At 39.4% G+C, this 22,270-nt stretch overlaps 1 protein-coding gene across 37 annotated transcripts in view; it reads left to right on the plus strand.

Annotated features, from left to right (window-relative positions):
* CACNA1C (calcium voltage-gated channel subunit alpha1 C) overlaps positions 1–22,270 on the plus strand; it is a 436,365-nt gene that overhangs the window by 252,326 nt on the left and 161,769 nt on the right. For 36 of the 37 annotated variants that reach the window (XM_035346227.1, XM_035345985.1, XM_035346220.1 and 33 more), the window contains exons 6-7: positions 10,021–10,182; positions 12,719–12,915. In XM_035346227.1, the coding sequence (XP_035202118.1) occupies positions 10,021–10,182; positions 12,719–12,915 (359 nt within the window). Of the gene's footprint in view, positions 1–10,020; positions 10,183–12,718; positions 12,916–22,270 lie in introns of those variants that run through there. The other variant, XM_035346235.1, reaches the window with a different exon arrangement.

Here is a 22,270-nt window from a genome sequence, read left to right on the forward strand (position 1 = left end):
TTAACATTGTATCAAAGTTTGGTTTCTACCGGGTAAGGAGATCAGAAGTCTGTCTTAATCTCCCTTTTTCCCAGAAGCAAATCCAATTCCTGTTTAACACATGTAACAATAACCTATCCCATATGTGTTTTACCCTTTGTTGCAATTATTTTTTCTGAGTTGTCTGAGTAGCTATGACTCTTATTTTTTAAGTTTTAGATTATGTTCTCCTGGTTTGTCCTGCCACATCAATCACAATTCAGAAAACATCTGCTAGCCCTCTGCAAAGATTCTCTTTTTTCAACTTTAGTAATGCTAAAGCTGTTCAACATTTTTCCAACAGAAGCATTTTTTGACAGGAAGTAGCTCATGGAATAAAAGAAACAGAAGAAATTATCAAAGTTATATTCACGTCACTTTTTCATAAAAAAAATAAATAAATAAATAAATAAAATTAATAAGCCTTAGGAATGAAAATCTTTTAGAAATTCAACTTCATAATCAAATTACAAAACCTTCTCTGTCCATTTTCTTCAAGCTTCTTCTCTTTCGATCAGATACTTGCAGAGGGCACCTCTTGAAGGCAGTAGTACACTTGGAACTGGGACATAGCAAGCTATATATCTGAAAATTATCATCTGTTTTTCTGTTTTCTATTACTGTTAACACATTAAATTGGCAGTGTGGTTGATATTTCTGTCTTGTTTTGCATTGGGTGCTGGGCTTCATGATTTTTCTCCAATAACTGCCATTCCTTGTTGTCCAGCATATTTCTGCAACTGGTATTTTCTCATACGTTGTTACTGTACACTGGTCTTTAATGTGTATTGGAAGGTGCCAAAAGGTACATTTCCTTTTAATCGAGTTTGATATCTTGGTCAGAATTCAAATCAACGTGTCCATGTATCCACACAAACAAGATTTATGAAGGCCTGTTTTGTACCTAGCAGTTCAGCTGTGTGGTACAAACAGCACCCAATGAAACAGCTTAGGGTTGAGTCTCACCATTGTCTTCACAATGGAGGTGAAAATAAATCTTTAGATTTTAGCTCATCTTTTGCTTTAACATTCTAGTGTTGAGATCTTAATTGCACTTAAAATATTTACTTCAGAGAAGGCCAAATGCCATCCAGATTTATGTTTGCAGATATCTGTATCTATAAAGAATTTAATTTAGCCTTTTAGTTTTCACTACTCTTGCAGCAGGAGAACCTTATGAATCCCTCTTGACAGCTTATTATATGTAAAAGGAAATTCAAAATAAATAAATGTTTAGTACCGATGCATTCCAAGAATACATACACAGCTTGCACAGGAATATTTTGAATTGTGCAACCCATAAAGAAAGTTACAAAGGAAGTAAATACCAATAAAGAACCACTATTTCTTCTGACAGATATGTCTTTGCAAAAAATACAACCGTTAATTTTTCTGTCCAAACATACTGGAGCTACCTAGATAGCTAAAGGAAGTTTTGCTTGTTATATTAGAATGCATTTTTTCCCCAAGGGCATTTTTATTATCTGATGCCTGCAAGCAGAATTTTAAGTCTAATCAGATTTATAAAAATAAAAAGCAGCAGTCTTTCTAGTGTAGAAAAGGAAAAAAGCTAGATTTCTAGGTATTCTGAGATGGGGTTAATTAGCAACTCAATAAATAAGTCCCTAAATCCAAACTCTCTTCTGAAAATCAAGAGGCAAATTTGTTTAGATTTGTCTGGCCATATATTTCCAAGGATGTTATCGTCGAACCATGCATTTTTATTGACAGCATTTTCAGTGGTTAAAAAAGTGAAAACAAGTCCTATAAGTACATGAAGACAGTAACACAGCAGCAATCCCACTTTGTGTGGTTTGAATAATTTTTTCAGTACCTGATCAAATAACTTTCTATTTTTTATGTTCTTCAAATACTCCTGAACACCCCATATCATGGTGTTTTTGAAAATGTCATGCTATGTCTATCTAGAGCTTAGTCCCAGTGATGCTCATTAAACATTATCTCAAGAGATGGAGTGAGTTTTCTTCTCCAGAGCTATACATCCTGATTTTGACATAGATGATGCTGCACTTCTACACAGACAGCCATCTAAAGACAAAGCTTTAGGGTTTATTCAGTGTTTTGATGGACTTTTTCTTTCAAGAGAAGGTAAAACTTAGTGTAGCTCATGGTATGCCAGCTATGATAGGCTTGGAACATTTAGCTCTCATAGGGCCCCAGGAAGATCTATTTTTGTCATCAATATATTTTTCTCCAAGAAAAAAAAAAAAAAAAAAATGTAACGTTATCATCCCTGGATACACTTGCACTTGCAGGATCACTGTTAACACTTGTTACCTCACTAGCTTTTACCTTTTATAAACCTGTGCACAAATGGTAAGTTAGGAGAAGCTCAGACAGCTAAAAGAATCCTTATTATTTAGAAGACAGAAAGGATTTTGTCCAGTGGTGGACAAAAGGGGATAATGTCCACTTACCTGGGGAGCTATTAGGATAAGCAGGTAAAAATAACACCCTTCATGGCCATGAGAATTTGGCAACTTTGGAAAGGTAATTGTAACCTAGATTGATTAGTCCTCTTCATTAGCTAATGTATTTACAGATCAGACCAAAGTGCCTTGAGCCCATTTCTGTTACCACAATGCTTTAGCAGTTACAGGTGTCCATAGTTCCTTGGTTCAAAAATTACATCCTTTAGGACACAGTAATGTGTGTAGCTGCTATCCAGAGCTATGCTCAAGCAGCAATTAGCATGCTGAAGCAAAGCTTTTTCATCATCATCTCAGATCAGAAGTTTCTTAACTATTGGTCATGGTTTTTTTATTTTTATTTTGTGTGTGTGTGTGTGTTTTGTTTTTGTTTTATGTATGCTAGAACAGACTAAGGCAGTACAGCTTTTTTGCACCTTCATAATCAAGTTTTCCCACTGAATCCAGTGGCACAGAACTGGACCAGAATTTGCTCCTCTGCTGGAGTATGAAAGGCTGATCTCCATCACAGCTGTGCTTGAGCAGGAAGAAATTTTATAAGTGTAAGTGTGATGGATCATTTCACTCAGAACTAGTACAATCTTCTGTCCAGACTGTCTTTGATTTTACATAGCTGTGCAGAGAGAGGGGTGAATAAAAGTTCTCCCTGTTTGCGATCCCTTCTGGGGATTTAAGTATAGATAAAACCTTTACAATGAGCACACAAACAGTTTTCTTGGAGAGTCCATTATCAGCAGAAAGTCAAAGATAATTCTTGGTAAAGGGCGATAGATGATTCTTGTTGGCCTGGGGACTGCTTTTCACCTGCCTTGCTTTCAGCCTGTTTTGGGGAATTCAAGGTAGCCTCAAAATTAACTCACAGCACTTCATTTGTGTTTTTGACCAACATGGTCTTTCTTCTGTGATGTGCAATTTTCAGTAAGCAGTTGGTTGCTGCTTTTCTCCCCATACTCCGCGTACAATGATAATTGCATGGGAGGGACACTACAACGCTTTTATTTATTTTTTATCTTGAGCGTGTCTAGATCTTACATGTTCACATCCTCAGCTGAACTGAGCTAGGATCAAATGTCTGGAGAATTAAGTTTAGCTTATAGAAGCTGACTGCTATTATTGGGGCTGGAAATATGAGCAAGGTCTTTTGTTCAGTAAACAACTTTGTAAGAAAGTAAATACTTAGATGCTTTGAACAATAGGCTATTAAAAGTGTTAAAGCCCGTGCCAGGAGGGAATAGGGATGCTTCCATGAGTGGAAGTCGAGGCTTCTTCCAGCAGAGAGGCAAAGAGCCTAAGGCAGAGCGTGCATTTATCCAGTCATCTTCCTCAGGCCGCCAAAAGCTGGGGCTGAAGTCAAGCTGTATTGTTTGGATAGGTTAGGTCACTCTGACAAGCTGAGGATACTGGAGATGAATTGCTTCCCAAGAGAAAAGGGTCCAGAAGGAAGAGATGGGTTTTGTTGTGGCTTTTGTTTTTGTTCTGCTATCCATTTCTTGCCTCAAAGGACGAGGCGAGGGTAGTATTGCAAGACTTCACAAATATGAAACAATTGTGTTCACACACACATGCCCATTTGTATGAATTCCCTTTTGTGTGTGTGTGGATTTCAGTTTTAAAAGTCAATGAAAGCAGTTTGAAAATAGAGCAAAGAGAACACCAGGAGCAGATGCCAAAACTTTCTTTTTCTATTAATTCCAGCACATGGTTGTGAATTATATGCTATTTAAACATATACTAACATATATGTTTAAACAGCATAACCTACTCCAAAACTGTCACTGTTTCCAGCTTGAAAAGTGTCTTTCCTAGGTTTTCTTTGCTACCAGCACTTTAGCGAGTGTCATGTCTTTCCTTCCTATTCCAAGCCCTTCTTTATTATTCTTGAAATAGAAACGATGTCTGCAGCCCCAAGAACACTACACTACACCCACGGAGTTTGCTTTATCCAGCAATCTGCCACTAATATTTTGAGACTCCAGCAAGACAGGAAAGGATACCTCCTTGAATTGTTACTGTACAGTTGTCCTTAACTGAACCGTGCCATCTGAGTTCCCTTTGCAACACTGGTGAAGAAAGTCTCAATGTTTTCCCTCGTGAATCATTTCAGATGCAATTATCTCAGATATCTTCCCATGACGGTGGACCGTTTTGTGACAAAATGTCTGTCGTTTTCCAGGCTGCCTTTAAAATTGGTATAAAACCTTTCATATTTATGCATATTTAATGCTTTTCAATTTTCCTAGCCAATGCCTGTGTTTATTAAATGGTAAACATCCACTTTGGGGAATACTGCTGGTTGTTACAGCTTGTGCTGTGGAAATGGAGATAACCGTGGTGGCCGTCTCCTGGCGCACCGTCAGGCGAAGCCGCGCCTTGCGGGTAGGCCCGGCTGGCAGCGGGGAGCGGTGCATCAACCCTGCCTCTTGAGAGTGGTTCCCAGAAGTGGTCTGACTCAGGCACTGTGCTGAGTCACAAATCCTCCCCTGCTTCCTTCTTGCTCTCAGAAAGTAGTAGTTTTCTTCTGAACTATATTAGCAGAGAAATAATTACCTCCCACACCCTTGGCACTGGCTTAAGTACAGAAATCTGAGTGTGTGTCTCAAGAGGGAGGGGAGGGATGGATAGAGTTGAAAGTCCTCTCCTTTCCCTCTTATTCCTTCTCATTCCCAGAAGGTCATGTGTATGAGACTCTACTCGTATTCCTGTGTCAGGCAACATTATGGTGTTGATAAATTATAACCCCTCAAAGCCAAAGAAGGAGCAGACTCAGAATATGCTTTCTCTGAAGATCTGAACTGCTTATATGACTAGAATAAGAAACCACCCTCTCCAGCAAACCAAGTTTGTTGGAATTAATTAAAGGCACGTGAAAATGCGAGATAGAGCTGTGCTTGGAAAGGCCCAAATGTTTTTTCTGAGACCAACCTACCATTAGTTTCCTTGGATATGTTCCACAGTGCAACAATGCCAAGTACATTTTAGCAGCTGGGTCCAGTGCACTTTTTTGTGCCATCTTGCTGAGCATTGGTCGAAATCCAAAAAAGCTTGTAAGTACACACCGGGGTATGTAGGCAATCCCATTGCTTTAGGTGCAAACAGCTACGTGCTTACAGATAAGTGCATTCTTCAATAACTGCCTGAATTGACAAGACACCAACCAGCCTCTCACATGATTGTCTTCCTGAGAGAAAAATACAGCACCATATAATAGCTCTAAAACCCCTGCAGCATCCCTACCAGTGTATTTCCCATAGCTCTGAGAAAGATCTGTGTTGCTTGGTACAACTTCATTCCCTTCGTTCTTCCCCATCCTCCCTACTCCCCAGCTGTGCTCTAAACCTTTGGGTTGATGCAGTCCTTGAGAGGCTGAAAAGGGCTTGACCTGGCATAAAAAGCAATGCTGTTCCTATGTAATAAATATTTAAAACATTTTATCAGGGTAAATAAATGCTAAATTCTGTGAGCCCAGGGAATGGCATTAACATGGTTTGGCTTACTGAAACATTTATGGAGTCAATGTCAGCCAACAGAATGCAGCCAAGAAGTTTTTTTTTTAAAAGGTAAACTGAAGTGCTTTTAAAATAAATACTAAGAGCTGTTTAAGATCTTCAATTATTAACAGAAGAAAAGCGTGGGCTGAAAAACGACAAGCAATCCCTTTTGTGGTGCTTTCCCTAACCCCTGCTCAGTTATCTCTTTGTCCAGCCCAGAGTGAGCTTCCCAAGGCAGATCCTGTGCCTTCTCAGATGTCTGGAAAGTGTCTAGCACATGGAGAGAACTTCCACGAATGAATAAGTATATTCAGAATGCCAAATATTTGAAAAACATTTCTTTCTATATTTACTTGCCAGGACATAAGTTCAGGGCTCTGTGTTTATGACTGGCCAGCAATAGCGCTGCCAGTCTTTGTGAAGCAGTGTGAAAACAGAGCCCTTCACTCTGCTGTGGGAAGGTGACTATTGGCATCATCTACTTGAAATCCAGAGGCCAGGTTTTGGGTCTGAACAGGTCACCAGGCATTCTCATTTAATTACGATTATAAGCTGCACAGCTCATTCCTAAGACTGCCGGCCTTACCTCCACAAGGGATAAAGTGCAGAAGGTGTGTCATCGTTTATTACAGAGAGCATCAGGCCATGGAGACTGTGTTGCCACGAGCACCAATGTTGGATGCAATCTGTGTTGCAGCGTGCAAAGACTAAGAGCATGCAGGGTTGGGACAGAGAAGTGATTTCTTAGCAAGTTCAGCTGTCTTTTCTTCCTCTGCACAGGGAAAGAGCATATAGATGTGTGCAGAAGTTCTATAGATGTGTGCAGAAGTTCTCATCATTGTTTAGAAAAGGCTTTGTGACTCCGTGTAAGAAGATGATTCACCTTGACTTACCCTGATCAGAAATGCATCTGATCAGCCACATATCTGTAGCTCAGTTCAAACACTGATCTGCACCTCTCAGTTTTCAGAACACAGTTTTGTTGTGTTTTGAAGTATGTGTTTTTTATTTAAAAAAAAAAAAAAAGTGTTTCTGTTCTGCCTGCCTATGGCTCTTTCCCTGGTGCTTTCATCCTCCTTCATCTGCTCTCCCTGTTCTCCCCCCTTGCTACTACATAGAGTTTTCTGGTTTTCCGGGCCTGGTTCCTCATGCTGTTCCCTGCAACAGCTATTCATGTTGCAAGTGGCTGCCTGAACTGAGAATTACAAAGCAACTTACAAAGCAACTTGCAGCAACTACATTGCAGCAACTACATTGACAACAATGCAGTGAGCAAGGTCATGCACATCTATCTGTTGCCCTCCTACAAGTAGAATTTGGTACATCTGAGAGGACATTCTATGGTTTCTACAGCTGCTACACAGCTAGTGATTTTAAGTTTAAGAAACTCTCTGAATGCTTTAATGGCAATACATGTATGCTTGCTAATTACTGGAATTATCTGGATTTGAAGACATAGTGCCTGAATCGGGTGCTGCACAGCACACACATCAATTCATGCTAACAGTGTTCAGTAGCTCATCTCTTCTACAAGGTTAATTTATTATCCTAAAGAAGCTTTTCTTTAATTAGACTAGCTGAAGCACCTGTAAAGCTTCTGGTGGTACATGGTCCCTTGGCTGTATGAACACCTTGTCTTCTCATGCTTTTGGTGCAAGCCTTTGATTTCACAGGCACTGCTTTGTTAACAGAAAGGGCATTGGTTTGTACAGATATTATCTTCTCTGGACATCTGTAGTACGATGAAGCACTTTCATGGCATGAGCAATAATGAAGCTATATTTAAAACAAGAGAGGTTTTTGTTCCTCACTGTATCTGTCCTCGCTACCCTCTGAAGAGCCCTAGGTATATCCTATGATGAATATTAAATCAATTAAGCAAAATAATTAAGAGTAAATTACATAAGACCTGGTATTAGGACTCTTGACCTTGCAATCTTGGCTATGTTTTAGATTAGCAAGGTTCCTAAAATCACTAAAAATAAAGGCCTTTCTATGTTTTTGTGTAGGTTTATTTGAAGACACAAATATTTTAATCTTCAGAGTTTGGTTGTTGTTTTTTGCAGGTTCATAGCCATCTGCAGTATTTTAACTTCCTTATATTGTTTTTCATTGTCTGGGGGGAAGGTGGGACATTGCTTTAACTTTCTGGTGAACGTCACATTCTCTACTAATGTAAAGTATTGGAGAAATGTTGATGTACACTGCAGTTCATTTTCTGTATATATTTAGAATTAATAGGCTGAATGAGGTGAGCAGCTAGGGGAAAAGGTTGACTGCTTCGTGTAATCACAGCAATATTTTTTCCCAGTGACATTACCTATTCAAAGTAAGTTCCCTGAGGTAACTGAGCAAGCAGAGCATCCTATTCTTGTATAGGATGAGTTTTGATCCTGTCAGTATTGTACTTCATGTAAGGATCTCTTTGTGAAATCCAGAATATTTCATGTAGAATATTGCCCCCTTTGGATGTTAGCATGACCCATTAACAGGTAGATGCAGACTGCAGAAACCTTAAAAAACATCCTGACTGGAGGAAGCTCATAGCCCATTTTGGATTACTAGCAGGCAGTGAATGATCTTCCTTGCCTGGGGGATGATACCACCTTTGATTGCTTCTGTTGAGTTCCATCATGGCTGGGTACCAAACACAAAGACTCAGCCTTAGCTGTGAGCTGACGAGTGGATCGCCTGTGAGTAAAAGTGCTTGTCAAGAGACGTGTCGTTCTTACTAGAAAGTATCAAAATTATTTGTAAAAAAAAAAAATCTAAGATCTTAGATGATAGATTTTAAAAGTTAATTGTTATCACATATTCTCTTGGCAGAAGTATAACAGACATTTCCAACTCATGAATCACATTTTTCAAAAATCACAGCTAATATCAACTTCTCTGAGGAGATGACAGCTTTTGCAGGAGACATTAATGGCTTCTGGCTCTCAGTCATTGCAAAATCATGATCTTGTAATTGTTCTGATCTGGGTATTTGTAGACTATGGAGTTCTAGAGGTCTCTCGATATTTCCAACATTAATAACCTGCCAATGGCAGTGGTTGCCATCACTGCCACTAGCAAGGATAACATTAAGATACTCTAAATGCAAATCCTTACTAAAAGCTTCTGAGGCTGGCTTTGTTATTCTGGTTGTACAAATGAGAAGAAGGAGGCAGAGAGGCACATGACTCTGCAGCTTGTGTCAACTGCATCTGAGAGTGCAGCTGCTTAGCACTTTAGCAAAGCAGGCTACAAGTCACCTTGCTTGCAAGTCACGAGGCCATGCTGCAAATGTATGGCTTGATTGTGAATAGTACTTATGTGTTAATGATATCTGTATAATAACATTTTGTTCATACCCCTTGCTGGGGACCTGGACCACCTCTGTTACAGAGTGATACCTAACTCTTGGGGCAAAAACAGCACTGCTGGTTCTTAGTCTCCCTTCGTTCAGACTGAAGTAAGGTGAGGTGAATTTGAAGTGTAGGGAGATCTCAAGATGGCCACAAACTCTCAGTCAGTATGGATTTGGTCGTCCTTTAGCAGCTCACATTCTGCCTGAGACTGGCTTCACCTCTGGAAGAACCCAGAATCAGAGCAGAGACATGACTTCAGTTTGCCATCTCTGCGGTGGGGCTCTGTGGCACCCCACCATTTGCCCTCTTGTATGTATCCCTGTTCTTGTCCTACTTCAGTTCTGTTTTTTTTTGGTTTGTTTGTTTTTTGTTTTCCCATGCTTTAACTCTCCCAGATACCATCTGAGAAACACCTTAGGTCAAGAACAGGCAGAACAGCTAAGGTATTCCCTTTCCAGAGTGGTGGAATTCCAGTGGCAGGGAACTTTTACTTCAGTCTGTGATTCAGGCTTCAGGGATAAATTTGTGAAGTGTCAGGAATCTTCTGGAAGGAAGATGCTCTGTAAATGTACATCTTTGCATCATCAAGAAAATGAGTTCAGGTGAGGAGGAACAAGTTTAAAATGACATTATTATTCAACATATATTCTCTCAGGTACTTTTTCTGAATTTTGTTCTCTTGCTAATAAGTGCTTCTTTCTGTTCTCTCTGCAGGTCTCCAGGTTGTTTTAAACTCAATTATCAAGGCCATGGTCCCTTTGTTGCACATTGCCCTGCTGGTGCTGTTTGTCATTATTATCTATGCCATCATCGGACTGGAGTTATTCATGGGAAAGATGCATAAGACCTGCTACCACGTGCAAGGGGGGCTGATAGGTAAGGGGAATTCTCTGTGATACGGAGCCCTGTTCCTTTTCTTTTTATCTTTCAAGTGAAGTTTTTCACCAGTACAAAGTGAGTTTCAGGTGTTGATGTTCTGACAGGAGGGAAGGTTTACGCAGCCATTTGACAGTCTGCATGTACTAGTGCAAATGACAGCCAAGTATGGAACAAACACTTATTAGGATCCTTAAGTGCAGGGAGTGGGAGAAAAAGTACTTTGGTGCTGCTGGTCTACCCGCTGCAGTGAAATGAAATCTCCAGGATGAATGGAAATGTCCTTTCTCACAAGACTAGCTCCTTCATTGCTTGAATACTTGGTACGTTGTCTTTAATCTCATTTCTTCTCCTGAACTTCATCCCTCTCAGTGAAAGGAAAACCATTTGAACAGCTTCCTTGGCTCACATCTGTAGAAACAGAAGACACTGAGGCATTATGCAGACACTGTGTTTGTTGGGGACATCGCTGTCATTTACTCATGCCAGTGTGCAGCGAGTGATGCACTGCAGCAGCAATGGCAGAAACTGGAGGTGCTCTGCTCAAAGGCAGACCAAAACAGATGAAGACCCCTTAAGTCCACATTTTTAAAAAGTGATGAAGCAGCAAGATCATAGATGTCCTTTGCTTAGGTGTATATGTGAAAAGGAAGGTTGGTAACATACAAAGATTTTCTGAGGGAGACTCCAGGCAGAATGGAACATTTGTGCTAGCACAGAAGATGGGTGGCTCTTGCTCCCTGCTGGGTACCTGTTCAGGGTTTCACAGTAGTGTTTTTTCTGCTCTGCTCCTTGGATGTGAATCACCTTTGATGCAGAGAGACTGTCTGTAACGGTGAGAGTTTAGCTTGCTCATCTTGAGCACTCAGCTTTTGGCTGGTCTGTCAAGGCTACAAGTAAAACTATCAGTTCCTGCTGAACACAGTAGTGGATTCTTTAATGTGGCCCTTTGGCACTAAAAGCCAGCCTCAGTCTCAAGCAACAATAAAGTTACAATGATTTCACCACTACCAGACTGAGCTGGAAATGAGATGGCATCATGGAAATGATCAATGCTTCTATTTTATTATTAATCCTGTGCCCAAACACATCTCTGTTTTAAACCAGCATCATTATGAAGGAATATCTACTCAAAGACTAGTATCCGTCTTTTTAAATCACAGTCTGTGACTGTCATTATAGGTGCAGCTAATAAGTAAAAAAAAGTATATTAATAGAAATAAACTTTTTTCACCAATCTATCTGGAAAGAACTTTGAAATTATTCACAGAAATGATAATTCAAATTTCAAAATAATTAATTTGTATTGTCACTCACTCATCTAACCATCTGCTCTTTTTTCATTTGATTTATTCAACGTGAGCAGCAATAATTCCCTGTGTGGTGGTGGGCGCCAGTGTTAGGACCCGGTTGTGCACATAATCAAGAGAACATTGTACAACAGGAAATTGCTTCAGAAGTTCTGTATTTTCTGCTTTCCTAATGTTGGCAAATTTCATTTTCTAGAAATGTGAGAGCTGTAATGAATTGTCAGTCTTGTTTTACATCTTTAAAGTGTATGTATCTTTCTCCACACTGTCAATATTACACAACAGCATCTAATTCTAATACTAATTCTATTGCTGACATGCCTTGGTGATCAGAACTTTTGGAAACTTATTTTTTTAGCCATACAGAATAAGAAAAAAATGTAATTACTTGCTCCCCCACACATAGATACCTGTTTCTGTTATAGATGTGGCACAAGACTCTGAAGTCTGTATATTTGGAAAAAAAAATAAAAATAGAAAAAAAAAAATCTTGCGGGAGTTTTCATGCTTAGAAGATTTTTTTATAGCATTTTTTATATACCAAGGCATTTAGGCAGGCTTGTTGGACAGGTTCTGAGATCTTTGGTAACACCTGTACAGAATAAAGGGTGGATAATCAAGCATTAGAGTCTTATAAAGCTTCTAAGTGCCACGGGGCTATTGATAAAATGCCACATAGCTTCTGAACTCCAAAAGAGCAGAGCTCCAGAGACTCTATGCTGTAATTTAGCAGTGCCAGCACCATATCATCCTATCGCCAGAGCACTGAAGCCAGTCTGCTGCAGGGGTTTAGCCTCCTTCAACAAAGTGCCAGTCAGTGTTGCAGTTCCTTTCTGAGATTAACCCAGAGGCCAGGTGACTGCAATATGAAAACACTGGTCATAACATGCAGCCTAAAGAAATGTAATAGATTTGACCTAATGCTCCCTCTCATGTTGAAAGGCATTATTTCTTCCTCCTAGGAGGATGTGTTAAAAAAATATATATTTCAGTTTTGACTGTAAAATTTGACAATATGGCCATTTTTTCTTTTCTTTACAAAAAGAAAAGCACAACAAAACATCCCTATGCCCATTAAAATTAATAGTTCTATGTGTATTTCAAGAGAAACTGTCAAATTCACTGCAAAATACATTTGTTAAAAACAGATATCCTTACTTGCTTATCAGTGTGTCAAATAGCAATTAATTCTCTTCATCTCCTTTTTCTCCCTCCTCTCCTTTAAGATACGCCCGCAGAAGATGATCCATCTCCCTGTGCCCCCCAGTCTGCACATGGGCGGCAGTGTCAGAATGGCACCGAATGCAAAGCAGGCTGGGAGGGACCCAAGCACGGCATTACGAACTTTGACAATTTCGCTTTTGCCATGCTGACAGTGTTTCAGTGCATCACGATGGAGGGCTGGACAGATGTACTCTACTGGGTACGTATCCGAAAATGATAAGCTGAAAGGCATGCTCATGTGCTCCATCTATGTTGAAACTCTGGGGCTTCAGCTTGATCTTTGTTTTTCATGCTTGTTCTAGGTAGTGAAGGCATGGTTGCCAGCATGGAGCTTTAATTAACTCAGCATATTAGTGAGTGAAATGGGAGGGTTTATATGGTGCAGTTAAATGTAAACATTGACTTCCCATTGAAATTATAATGTTGAAAGATGGCACATGGCTTACTAGTTGGCACATGGCTTATTGTTTTGAAGATACGCAATGTACCTTTGTTGACCAGAATGCCAGATGAAGACCCTCTCTGCAGGGGTGAACTATTCCTTACGTCCCCAGATTACTGATGTTGAAGTATTTGTAAAAGGCAACTGGGTGCATTACCCATGGCATTAATGTAACAAAGGCACTATGCTGATCAGCTCACAGGTCTCACAAACCCCTCTTCATGCCAGCACTACTCCTGATTATGACTTTTATCCTAACACTAATTCTTAACTCTCTCCTTACTCTGATATTAGTATAAATCTGTGTAACATCTTTAGCCAGAAGATTACATTCTTTAATCTAAATGCAGATTTATAAATAAATCTCATCTTGTCCTTTACGCTAAAACTGGAAATTTCAATGGCTTTTGTTTCTCCCTTGTAATCCCTAACCTGTTAGGGTAATTCAGTGGCAATGCAGTTACACTATAGGAGTTAAAAATCAGATTTGGCCTTTACCTGTAAACCAGATATAAACACTCCTGGATTCAGCTCTTCCATCAATTTTGCAGCAATATGTTATGGTCCAGTCATTTAATCCACATACAGCTGAGTCCTGACTGCATAAGGGTAACCCTGGACTATGACTACATCTGACAACTGGCATGTTATGACACCTGTTTCTCCAAGATGATAGGAATTCCAGCGTAAATAGGACTTGTGCTACAACACATGATGGAGTTCAGCTGAAGACCCAAAACACATGAAAGGGTAATCTGGACTAAAGCAGGCTTGCATTGTTAATCAACATCAGCTTCTCTCTTAAACATGACCCTGAAGCTGTATTCTACCCACCAGTGGGTTAGGGTTTACAAGATTTTCCTTTGAAGATTTAGCTTATCTACAATAGATATTCTCTGTGTGGAACAGCTAGCAGTTGTCTCTTTATCCTCTTAAATTTAGATTAAAACTGCAATTCTAGCTTCCTTCTAATGCCTGAGATAAAGGGCAGAGATCAAACCACAAGGAAAGTCTGAGTATCAGAACATGAAAATTAGCTTTACTTGAAGAAAGGGTATAAATTAATAAAATAATGGAGAAGAATAGATGTTAGGTCAGAGTAGGAGCTGGGCAAAACTACTCTACTGCTCTACTATGGCTATATATAATATACCTGTCTTTCTGTCACATTTAGCTCACATTCCTCCAATCTCCTAGCACCATCTGCCTTTGTGTGATTGAGAGGATTTATGGGTAGTTCAGGGGAAATAGGAGAGAGTAAAAGATATCAGAAATAAACATGAAAATAGCTTTGGCAGTGTATGTCATTTAGTATTGTGAAAGCTATCCACAAGTTATCATAATTTTCTCCAAGGGCACATTTTACAAAAGACCCTGCCAATCCCTGCACTTTTGGGTCCATGTGTCATTTACATGACTGGATGTGAATCATTCAGAACTCAGTTATCAGTTATCTAATAAAAGGAGCCAAAAGCATATACTCACTGCTAAATGATTTTCCACCATGACTGCTGCAGATGGTCTGATTTTTTATGGTGTCCCTGCAGCAACTTGGATTTTAGCTGTTGGATTTTGTTTGATATTTAGCCAGCTTTTTTCACTAATTTCCTGAGTGGTTCTTTTTCCTTGAGAGATTATATGGTAAACTGAGACCTGAAATTAATACAAATTGATGGTCATTATTTTTAAGGGCATCCATATTGTTAGACTTTTAGGATATGGCTTTTGTTTCCACTTGCTGTGGAAACAAAAATATTTGCTATACTCAGTTCCCAGTTATTCCTAGACAACACTACAAAAGCTAGAGTTATTGATGCAGACGCAATTGCAGTAACAGGAGTACATTTAGTTTGTGTTTTTGTTTTTTAATATATATATATATATATCACCTATGTTTAAAAGCTGTGAAATACCAAGTTTGAGTAAACACTTGAACACCTAAAATGACAGACATACGTAAGCTGCTGTAAACAATACTAAGAACACTATTGTCCCATGTCACTTTTTGCCTCTTTGTTTTATATATTCACACAGTGGATAGAAGTCAGCACTGATCAGTGTTTGCCATACAGTAGAGTAGGTATCTGAGATATGATGAGTATTTCCTTCTGCAAAGAGGTTTGTGCTACTCTGGGGGCAAATGTTGATTGCAAAGTTACTACAGGGCATGCCTATAAGAAGCACTGTAGCTTTAATATTCATATGTAGAAACCACCTCCGAGCATTCACACAGCAATTTCATATGTGGATTTCTCAAACCATTTCTGTTACATTTTATACAATAAGTTTTATAGTCCATGAAAAAGGCATTCCTGGTTAAGGTAGCCAGATCAACAGAAATAATACTTCTGGATGGTAAAGAACACAGAAGATGCAGCATTTCTTTTTCTGAGAGTGAATGAAAAGTTTTAGTAAGTGGGGTAGGATATAGGTATGCATTTTAAACTTTGTGTGAGCCACCATTTACTTAGTGAAGCCTGATTCACCCATAGGTCTACTCCCTGTCCTTTACATTTTTAAGCCCGTAAGAGTGGACTCATGGTAAAAACCCACTGGGGGCTGTGTCTCCACAAGAGAGCAGAGATAGGAGACTATTCTATTCTCAGGTCAACAATAATTTGAAAGTTCTTCTGTGTCCACAGCGAGGTCATGGAAATTAAATTTTGCTTTATTAGGAGATATATCTGCACAATTAATTAAATTAAAAATCTAGACATAGATATCTCCTCTCTCCAACTGTGTCCTGAGATAGATAGTTGGTATAAGAAAGAGTTGTCTGCAATTCAGACAATTTTGGTGCTGAATGTTTGGGTGGTGATTTTCAGAAGTCATTCCTTAAACTTAATAATGTAAACTACTGGGTTAATATTAAAAGTGCTAAGCATTCAAATTTTGAGCTGACTGTTAGGTTCTTAGATCTTCTGAAATTCAATTTAGACACCAAGTTTTCGGTCTGATACTGCTGAGTTCAGTGTCAAATTTCCAGTTTCAAAAAGTCAGGATCTCACCTTCTATCTACGTTGTAAAATCTTCATTATGCCACCTAGGTATTCCACATGCAGTCATGTGTACAACATGAGGACTTACAGATGGCTGTTCAGTACCTTTGTGGCTGTTTTGATGGTCTTCCAAGGACATACATGTTGATGTAGGGAGTTTTCTTTGCTCCCTCCTTAAATCTGAAAATAAGACCCTGACTCAGTAGAACCATAGAGAAGGTTCTGGGCTGAATTACTTGGCTGGAAATGTTTAGCCCATGGAGCAATTCCATTGGTTTGAACTTTTCTGTAAGTACTTTTCAATTATATCTTCCTATTTCCTGAAATACAGCTTTGGAGAAGTACTTAGATTCCTCTCAGTGGGAACGGAGGCACCTTAACATATTTCAGCATGTTACCCTGAAAAATAAACTAGTAAGGTCATGAAACTCATGTCTGTCTTATGCCACCCTTTTCAAGGTTAAGCCTGCATGTTTAAAAGTTAGAAAGCTGTATGACCTTCCACAAACCCTGGACTCTTAATCCACTGAAGTAGCATTTCAAATTTTACCTTCAGTTTCCTGCTTCCTTCTTCACGCTTCCCCTCATGTCTCCTTCAGCTTTTCACATCTGTAGTGAAGCCTGTCTCTTTCATGGAGTACTGCTTGTGATCCACATGCTAACAAAAAGATAATCAGAGACATGAAAGCAATAAACTTTTATTCCCTAGAAGGACTTGACATAAATAAGATCGATACACTTTCCAATCTCCTCTCAACAGATAAGATTTGTGAATAGATTGGCTTCTTTTGAAATGCAAAATTAAAATGTCAGGAAAAACAGTTTGACACTTCTATAGTGTCAGGTAAGATAATTGCTTATAAGGAGGCAATTTTTAAATGTAAAATAACCATATTGGACAAGACGAAAATCTTTGCAAAACAACCTCATTTACTTTGTGCTAAATAAATGATCTTTTTTGAAGGAAGTGTTAAGTGTTTGTAGGAGCACAACTACTACGCTGCCTCAGCCTTTTGAGGCATATTTTGTCCCAATATAACTACCGGGTGGCTTCGCCGCACATGCAGTCAGATCATAGAATCATTTGAGCTGACAGACACCTCTACACATCATGATTTTTCTTATGCATTGTAGAAAGATTGAATTTATTATTCTCAAGACCCTTCTTAAAGCGTGATCAGCCAGCCTCAACAGCTTGCTCCCCTGTGCAGGCACCAAGGCCCATTTTTGAGGACCCCTCAGTCTTGGGAGCTTTCAGGAGCAGGTGTAAAGCCAAATGTTTCAAATTGAGTAATTTGGTGTTTAGTAATCAGTCTCTGCTGCAGTCCGTTATTTCTTATTGTCCTGTTGACTCAGGAGGAAAATAAATCCCTGTGCAGTTTCTAACATCCTATTTAAGTATTTGTAGGCATTTGTTGTGTCCCCTTAATCTTTTTCTAATCTGAGCTGATTCGGTTCTTTCAACCTTCCCTAATGGTGCTTCCTTTTAATTATTTTTAATCAATTTGTTACTGTCCTTCAGGGGAAGTTTCACTTCTGAGTTAAATACAACTTGGACTGTGCCTGTCTCTAGAAAGGCTTTTATCTTTGTGTGAAATCTGCTTTCTGCAGCTGGAGCCCTGTGACACTGCATGCGAGACTGTCTACTGCCACCTCGGTTCTAAGTGCCTGGTCTCTCCATTCCCCTGCAATTAAGCAATCATATTTATAAATGAAAACTGAGTACAGAGCAAATGCAAAACGCAACAGAACATTGTTGCATTGGGCTGTTCATACATTGGGTAATGGAGAACCTTGACCTGGGATGTTTTGCATACAGCTTGGCCATTGCACCTTGAATTCTAGGATTGAATGATTCTACTTTATCTACTCAATGATTATTAAATATTAATAATGAGCAGCCACAAGCCTGCCATCATTTCTGGAATATTGGCTTTGTCCCATGTCGTTTGGGCAATGCACCAGAATGCTTGGTTGAGTCCCTGAAAATAACATGCAGTGCCTCCAGGGACAGTTTACCTCAAGGCTCTGACTATAAACTGAAGACTGTGGTATTATTATAGATGGACTAGAGCCAGCTCTGGATCAGATCCAGAGTACTAACCTGTCTCTGGAATAAATGCCTGAACTGGCACGTAGTAGACTGACTTCCTCAAATTTAACTGAACAATCCTTGGTAGGCTTGCCCAGTCCCTAGACAAGAAAACATTTTGGTAATCTAAGACAGGACAGCAGAGCCACCACAGTGGAGTCAGACTGAATCAGTCAAAGCTTTCAGAAGCATCACATCCCCAAAGATAGCACAGAGTAGCATGTGCTAGATGCAGTGGGTTAGACAGGCTGTACTGGAAGACCCTTCTGTCTCTGACTCTGAGAGATCATACATCCAAGAGTCACTAAATGGAGCTTGAAACTGGAGTTCATGGTCACCTTTACAATACCTGAGATTAAATTAAAACAGGAAACAAACTGAACAACAGGTATAATTTACTTTGCTGACAGCATTGAAATATCCTGAGCTTTTCTCATCCCTCCACAGCTTGTTGCAGCCAATGAGGAAGATGTGAGGAATACAGTGATATTGCCACAAAGTGGAAGATGTTAAACTCAGAGCTGCAACCCCCATTTTTTGCCACCTTTGTTTTTCCTTCTAACCATTTATTCTTGCAGCGCTTAGTCTTGATTTAGTAAGGCTTTCCACACAAGAGAATGATCTGATTCTAAGAATATATCTGTCTATGTGTTTCCATGGCGTTTATTCCCCATCCACCCCCATCCCTCCAAGAAAGTGCTTGGCTTTTATTGTTGTGGGATTGAGGTTTTTTAATCATCTTTTTGGCAGGGTTTGGCATGGATGTGAAAAATTAACAAAGAATAAGCACGCAAGTATGAGCAACCCATCTCTGGGGTTGCAGGGGTTATTTCTTCTCCATCTGCTGTAGTGGTGGTGGGTAAGGGAAGAGGGCCCATAGTTCAGAGCACTGAAGGGCCACAGCATTAATGCACTAAAAAAAAGCAGTGTCCATACTTAATTTGCATAAATGCTGACCTGAATCTGTTTCATTTTTCTCATGTACAACTGCACATGCAACTGTCATGGTTGCCTATACTGCTGCCTTGAACGTAACAGCAATGACTTGCTGTTGGCCACCAGCCACAAAAAATCTGCTGCTGAACATGAGCTTTATGCAAAAGGGACACTTATTTTGTGAAATGAAGTTTTCATGAGCCCTTCAGGCCTCAACTTTGGGCCTCTCAGCCCTCTTCCTCTGTATGAAAAGAAGCTATCTATTAAAAATAAGCTTCTTCGCGGGATGGTTAAAGGGGTGTTAGTGGACACCCTCTGCCCAGTGCTCCTGCATGGGAAGGACCTCTAATAGCTCTGTCTTTCTGTTGCCCTTTCTCTCTTCTTTCTTCTTTTGTTCTTCCTTAGGCTCTTTCCTAATTACTGCTATCTAATCACCACAGAGACCTTCCCTGTCTTTATTCTTTAATCTTTTACCCCAGAGCTATAAAATTAAGAGCAAAGCTACTGGGACACTTCTAAGTGTCTTAGGATTTTGAGTGCCTCTGTTTGTGGGTGCGCTGTTTGGGCCATACTACCCGTTTTTCAAGAACTGATGATCACTGCCTTCTGAAGTAATCATCTTCAGAGGTGTTAAGTTTGGACCAGATCTACTAGGCAGTTTCACAAATAATAGGCTTTGGTTCATTATCTAGTCCACAGGAAAGAAAAAGAGTGGGGGATATGCCTCAGGTCAGAACACAAGTGGTGGCTCGAGTACTGACGATTTATAATCTTTGAGTTTAATTTTGTTTCAACATCTTGTTTTCAAGATGTAAGGCAATACAACTAGTTTTTTGCCAATCTCACTGTGAAAAAATAAGTCTTTTACTGCCTATGCAGAGAACTGGTCAACCAATACTGTCTTTTTTCATTGATTTCAGTGGGATTTTTGTCTAAGCAGTACTTGCAGGCTCTCTGATAGGCGGTCATGATGTCATAGCATATAGTTTAGCTGCTCTCATGGCATCCTCTACAGCTGTGATCTTCAAAATTCAGTCCTATGAACTGTGTTCAAATTGGAGGGCTAAAAGTGTGGGACATGTTTCCCTAAATATGCAAAGTGACCAGAATTACTAAATGAAGTGTTTGGGGCTCAGACAGGGGACTTGTTACCACAGAACATCCGTACTGTGGATTTTTAAAGCATATCTAGAAGTCAGTGCTGGACATTTTGCTCATTTTGTCTACATGGTGTTTCTGATAAGATTCACAAGAAAAAGCAAAAGGGCAGTCTTGTTGGCTGCTACGCAGTTGCAACTCGTTCAGATTCTTTGATAGTTATTTCTTCAGCATACCTCTAGTATGTAAGTGGGTAGCATGTCTATCAGATGAAGACTCATTAGCTGTATGCTATGAGATCTAAATATCATGCATTTTATTTGAGAGTTTTGGATGTGATTTCACAACTGAAAGCTGGATTCATCATCTAAAATATAGAACTGATTTCTAGCAATATCAAAAATTGGGGAACTGTCTACAAAGGAAAATGGGATACACCGATCAAGTACAAAAAAAGAATCAATAGTGGTGCCTACCCTTAGTAAAGAAGGTAGTGATTATCTACAGCTTACAGTACTGTTTTTCATTATCTTTATTTTTAAGGACTTAATTGACTATGTAAATCAATGAACAGTATGTGCTCGTGTATTCCCGTGCATGCAGCAATCAGTGCTGTTCTGATATACTTGTGGTAGAATTTGCTATCAGACTGCACTGAGATAAATAGAAGCCCTTCTAAAATAGCAGTACAATAAAACAGGCAGAAAATCCTTTCTGGATAATCAGCCATGCAAATGTAAATACAAAATAAACAGAGATGGGAAGGGAAAGCCCAGAATTCTAAGATGAAACGAAATCTTTAGATTTGGAAACCCACCATCCTAGGGGATATTTCCATGCTTGAAATCAGCATTTTATTCTTTTGGAGTGAATTTCCAAAGCCTTTAAAAGATGAAAAGGTTTTTAAATAACTAAGCAGCAGTAAGAGATAGAACTGCTGCAGTAGCTGTAATGAAAGAACTGTAAGCCCTGTGGCTAAATAGCCTTTGGGCTTTTGGATGACTTTTTCAAAGATCAACCTTTTCCTTTTCAAGAAAAAAAAAAAAAAAAAAAAAAACTGTATTCACTTAACGTAGGAACAAGGCAACACATGCAAAGCTCTGTTACTTTTGCCTCAGGAGGCCTAAATTCAAATCCTGATTAAGTCACACAAGTCAAAATAATTTTTGGAGGTCACTACATGGCATTTCTGCAGCTTGTAAATTCACCCAACAAGCTAACCCATTCGTGTAGTCAGCCATATGAGAGCATGGGGAGCCTTAATGGGTGATGGTTTCTGTACAGGGATCTGACTTCAGCAGAACACTGGAGACAGTTCAATAACATGAATCTCCTCTAAGTAGGCAAAAGGCAAAAAGAGTAGTGCAATAAGAAGGCAAAGGTAATGCCACTATTGATGTTAGCTGTTCAGTAGGGACGATAAGGAAAAATGGTCTGACAGCTACCTGTATCAACGAGCAAAATGGATCAAGAACAGGGGCATGGCATACTAGACTCCAGGCTATGCCTGTGGAAAGTCATGGAGACCTGCCCAGTCTGGGCGTTTTATCTGTCAGAGTTCTGCCTGGGTCAGTGCATCGTCTGTTCTTTTGCAGCTGGTCTGTATGGCCCACTCAGTCTCAATGCAGACAGATGGTGACCTGAAATACCTTTAAAAAATAAAATAAAATAAAATAAAATAAAATAAAATAAAATAAAAAATATAGCAAACAAACAAAAAAACACTTTTGTTTAGAGGTAATTATTTTCATCCTCAAAATGCAACCGACCCAGTGCACTACAGAATAAGAATTGCTTCATAACTTGGCAATAAATGAATATCAAGGTTTGTCTTTGGGTAAAAACAGGCCAAAGAAAAATTTTAAACTAAAATGCATGTATGCAAATATATGGCTGGGACATTGCTATATAGAGGGATTTGCAGGTAGTTGTCCATTTGCATTTCTGTTTTGGAAGTTTGCATTGGGGTTTTTGGAAGTTGGGTTCC

The sequence above is a fragment of the Oxyura jamaicensis genome, chromosome 1 (genome assembly GCF_011077185.1).
Source record: "Oxyura jamaicensis isolate SHBP4307 breed ruddy duck chromosome 1, BPBGC_Ojam_1.0, whole genome shotgun sequence".
In the NCBI taxonomy this organism is placed as follows: domain Eukaryota; kingdom Metazoa; phylum Chordata; class Aves; order Anseriformes; family Anatidae; genus Oxyura; species Oxyura jamaicensis.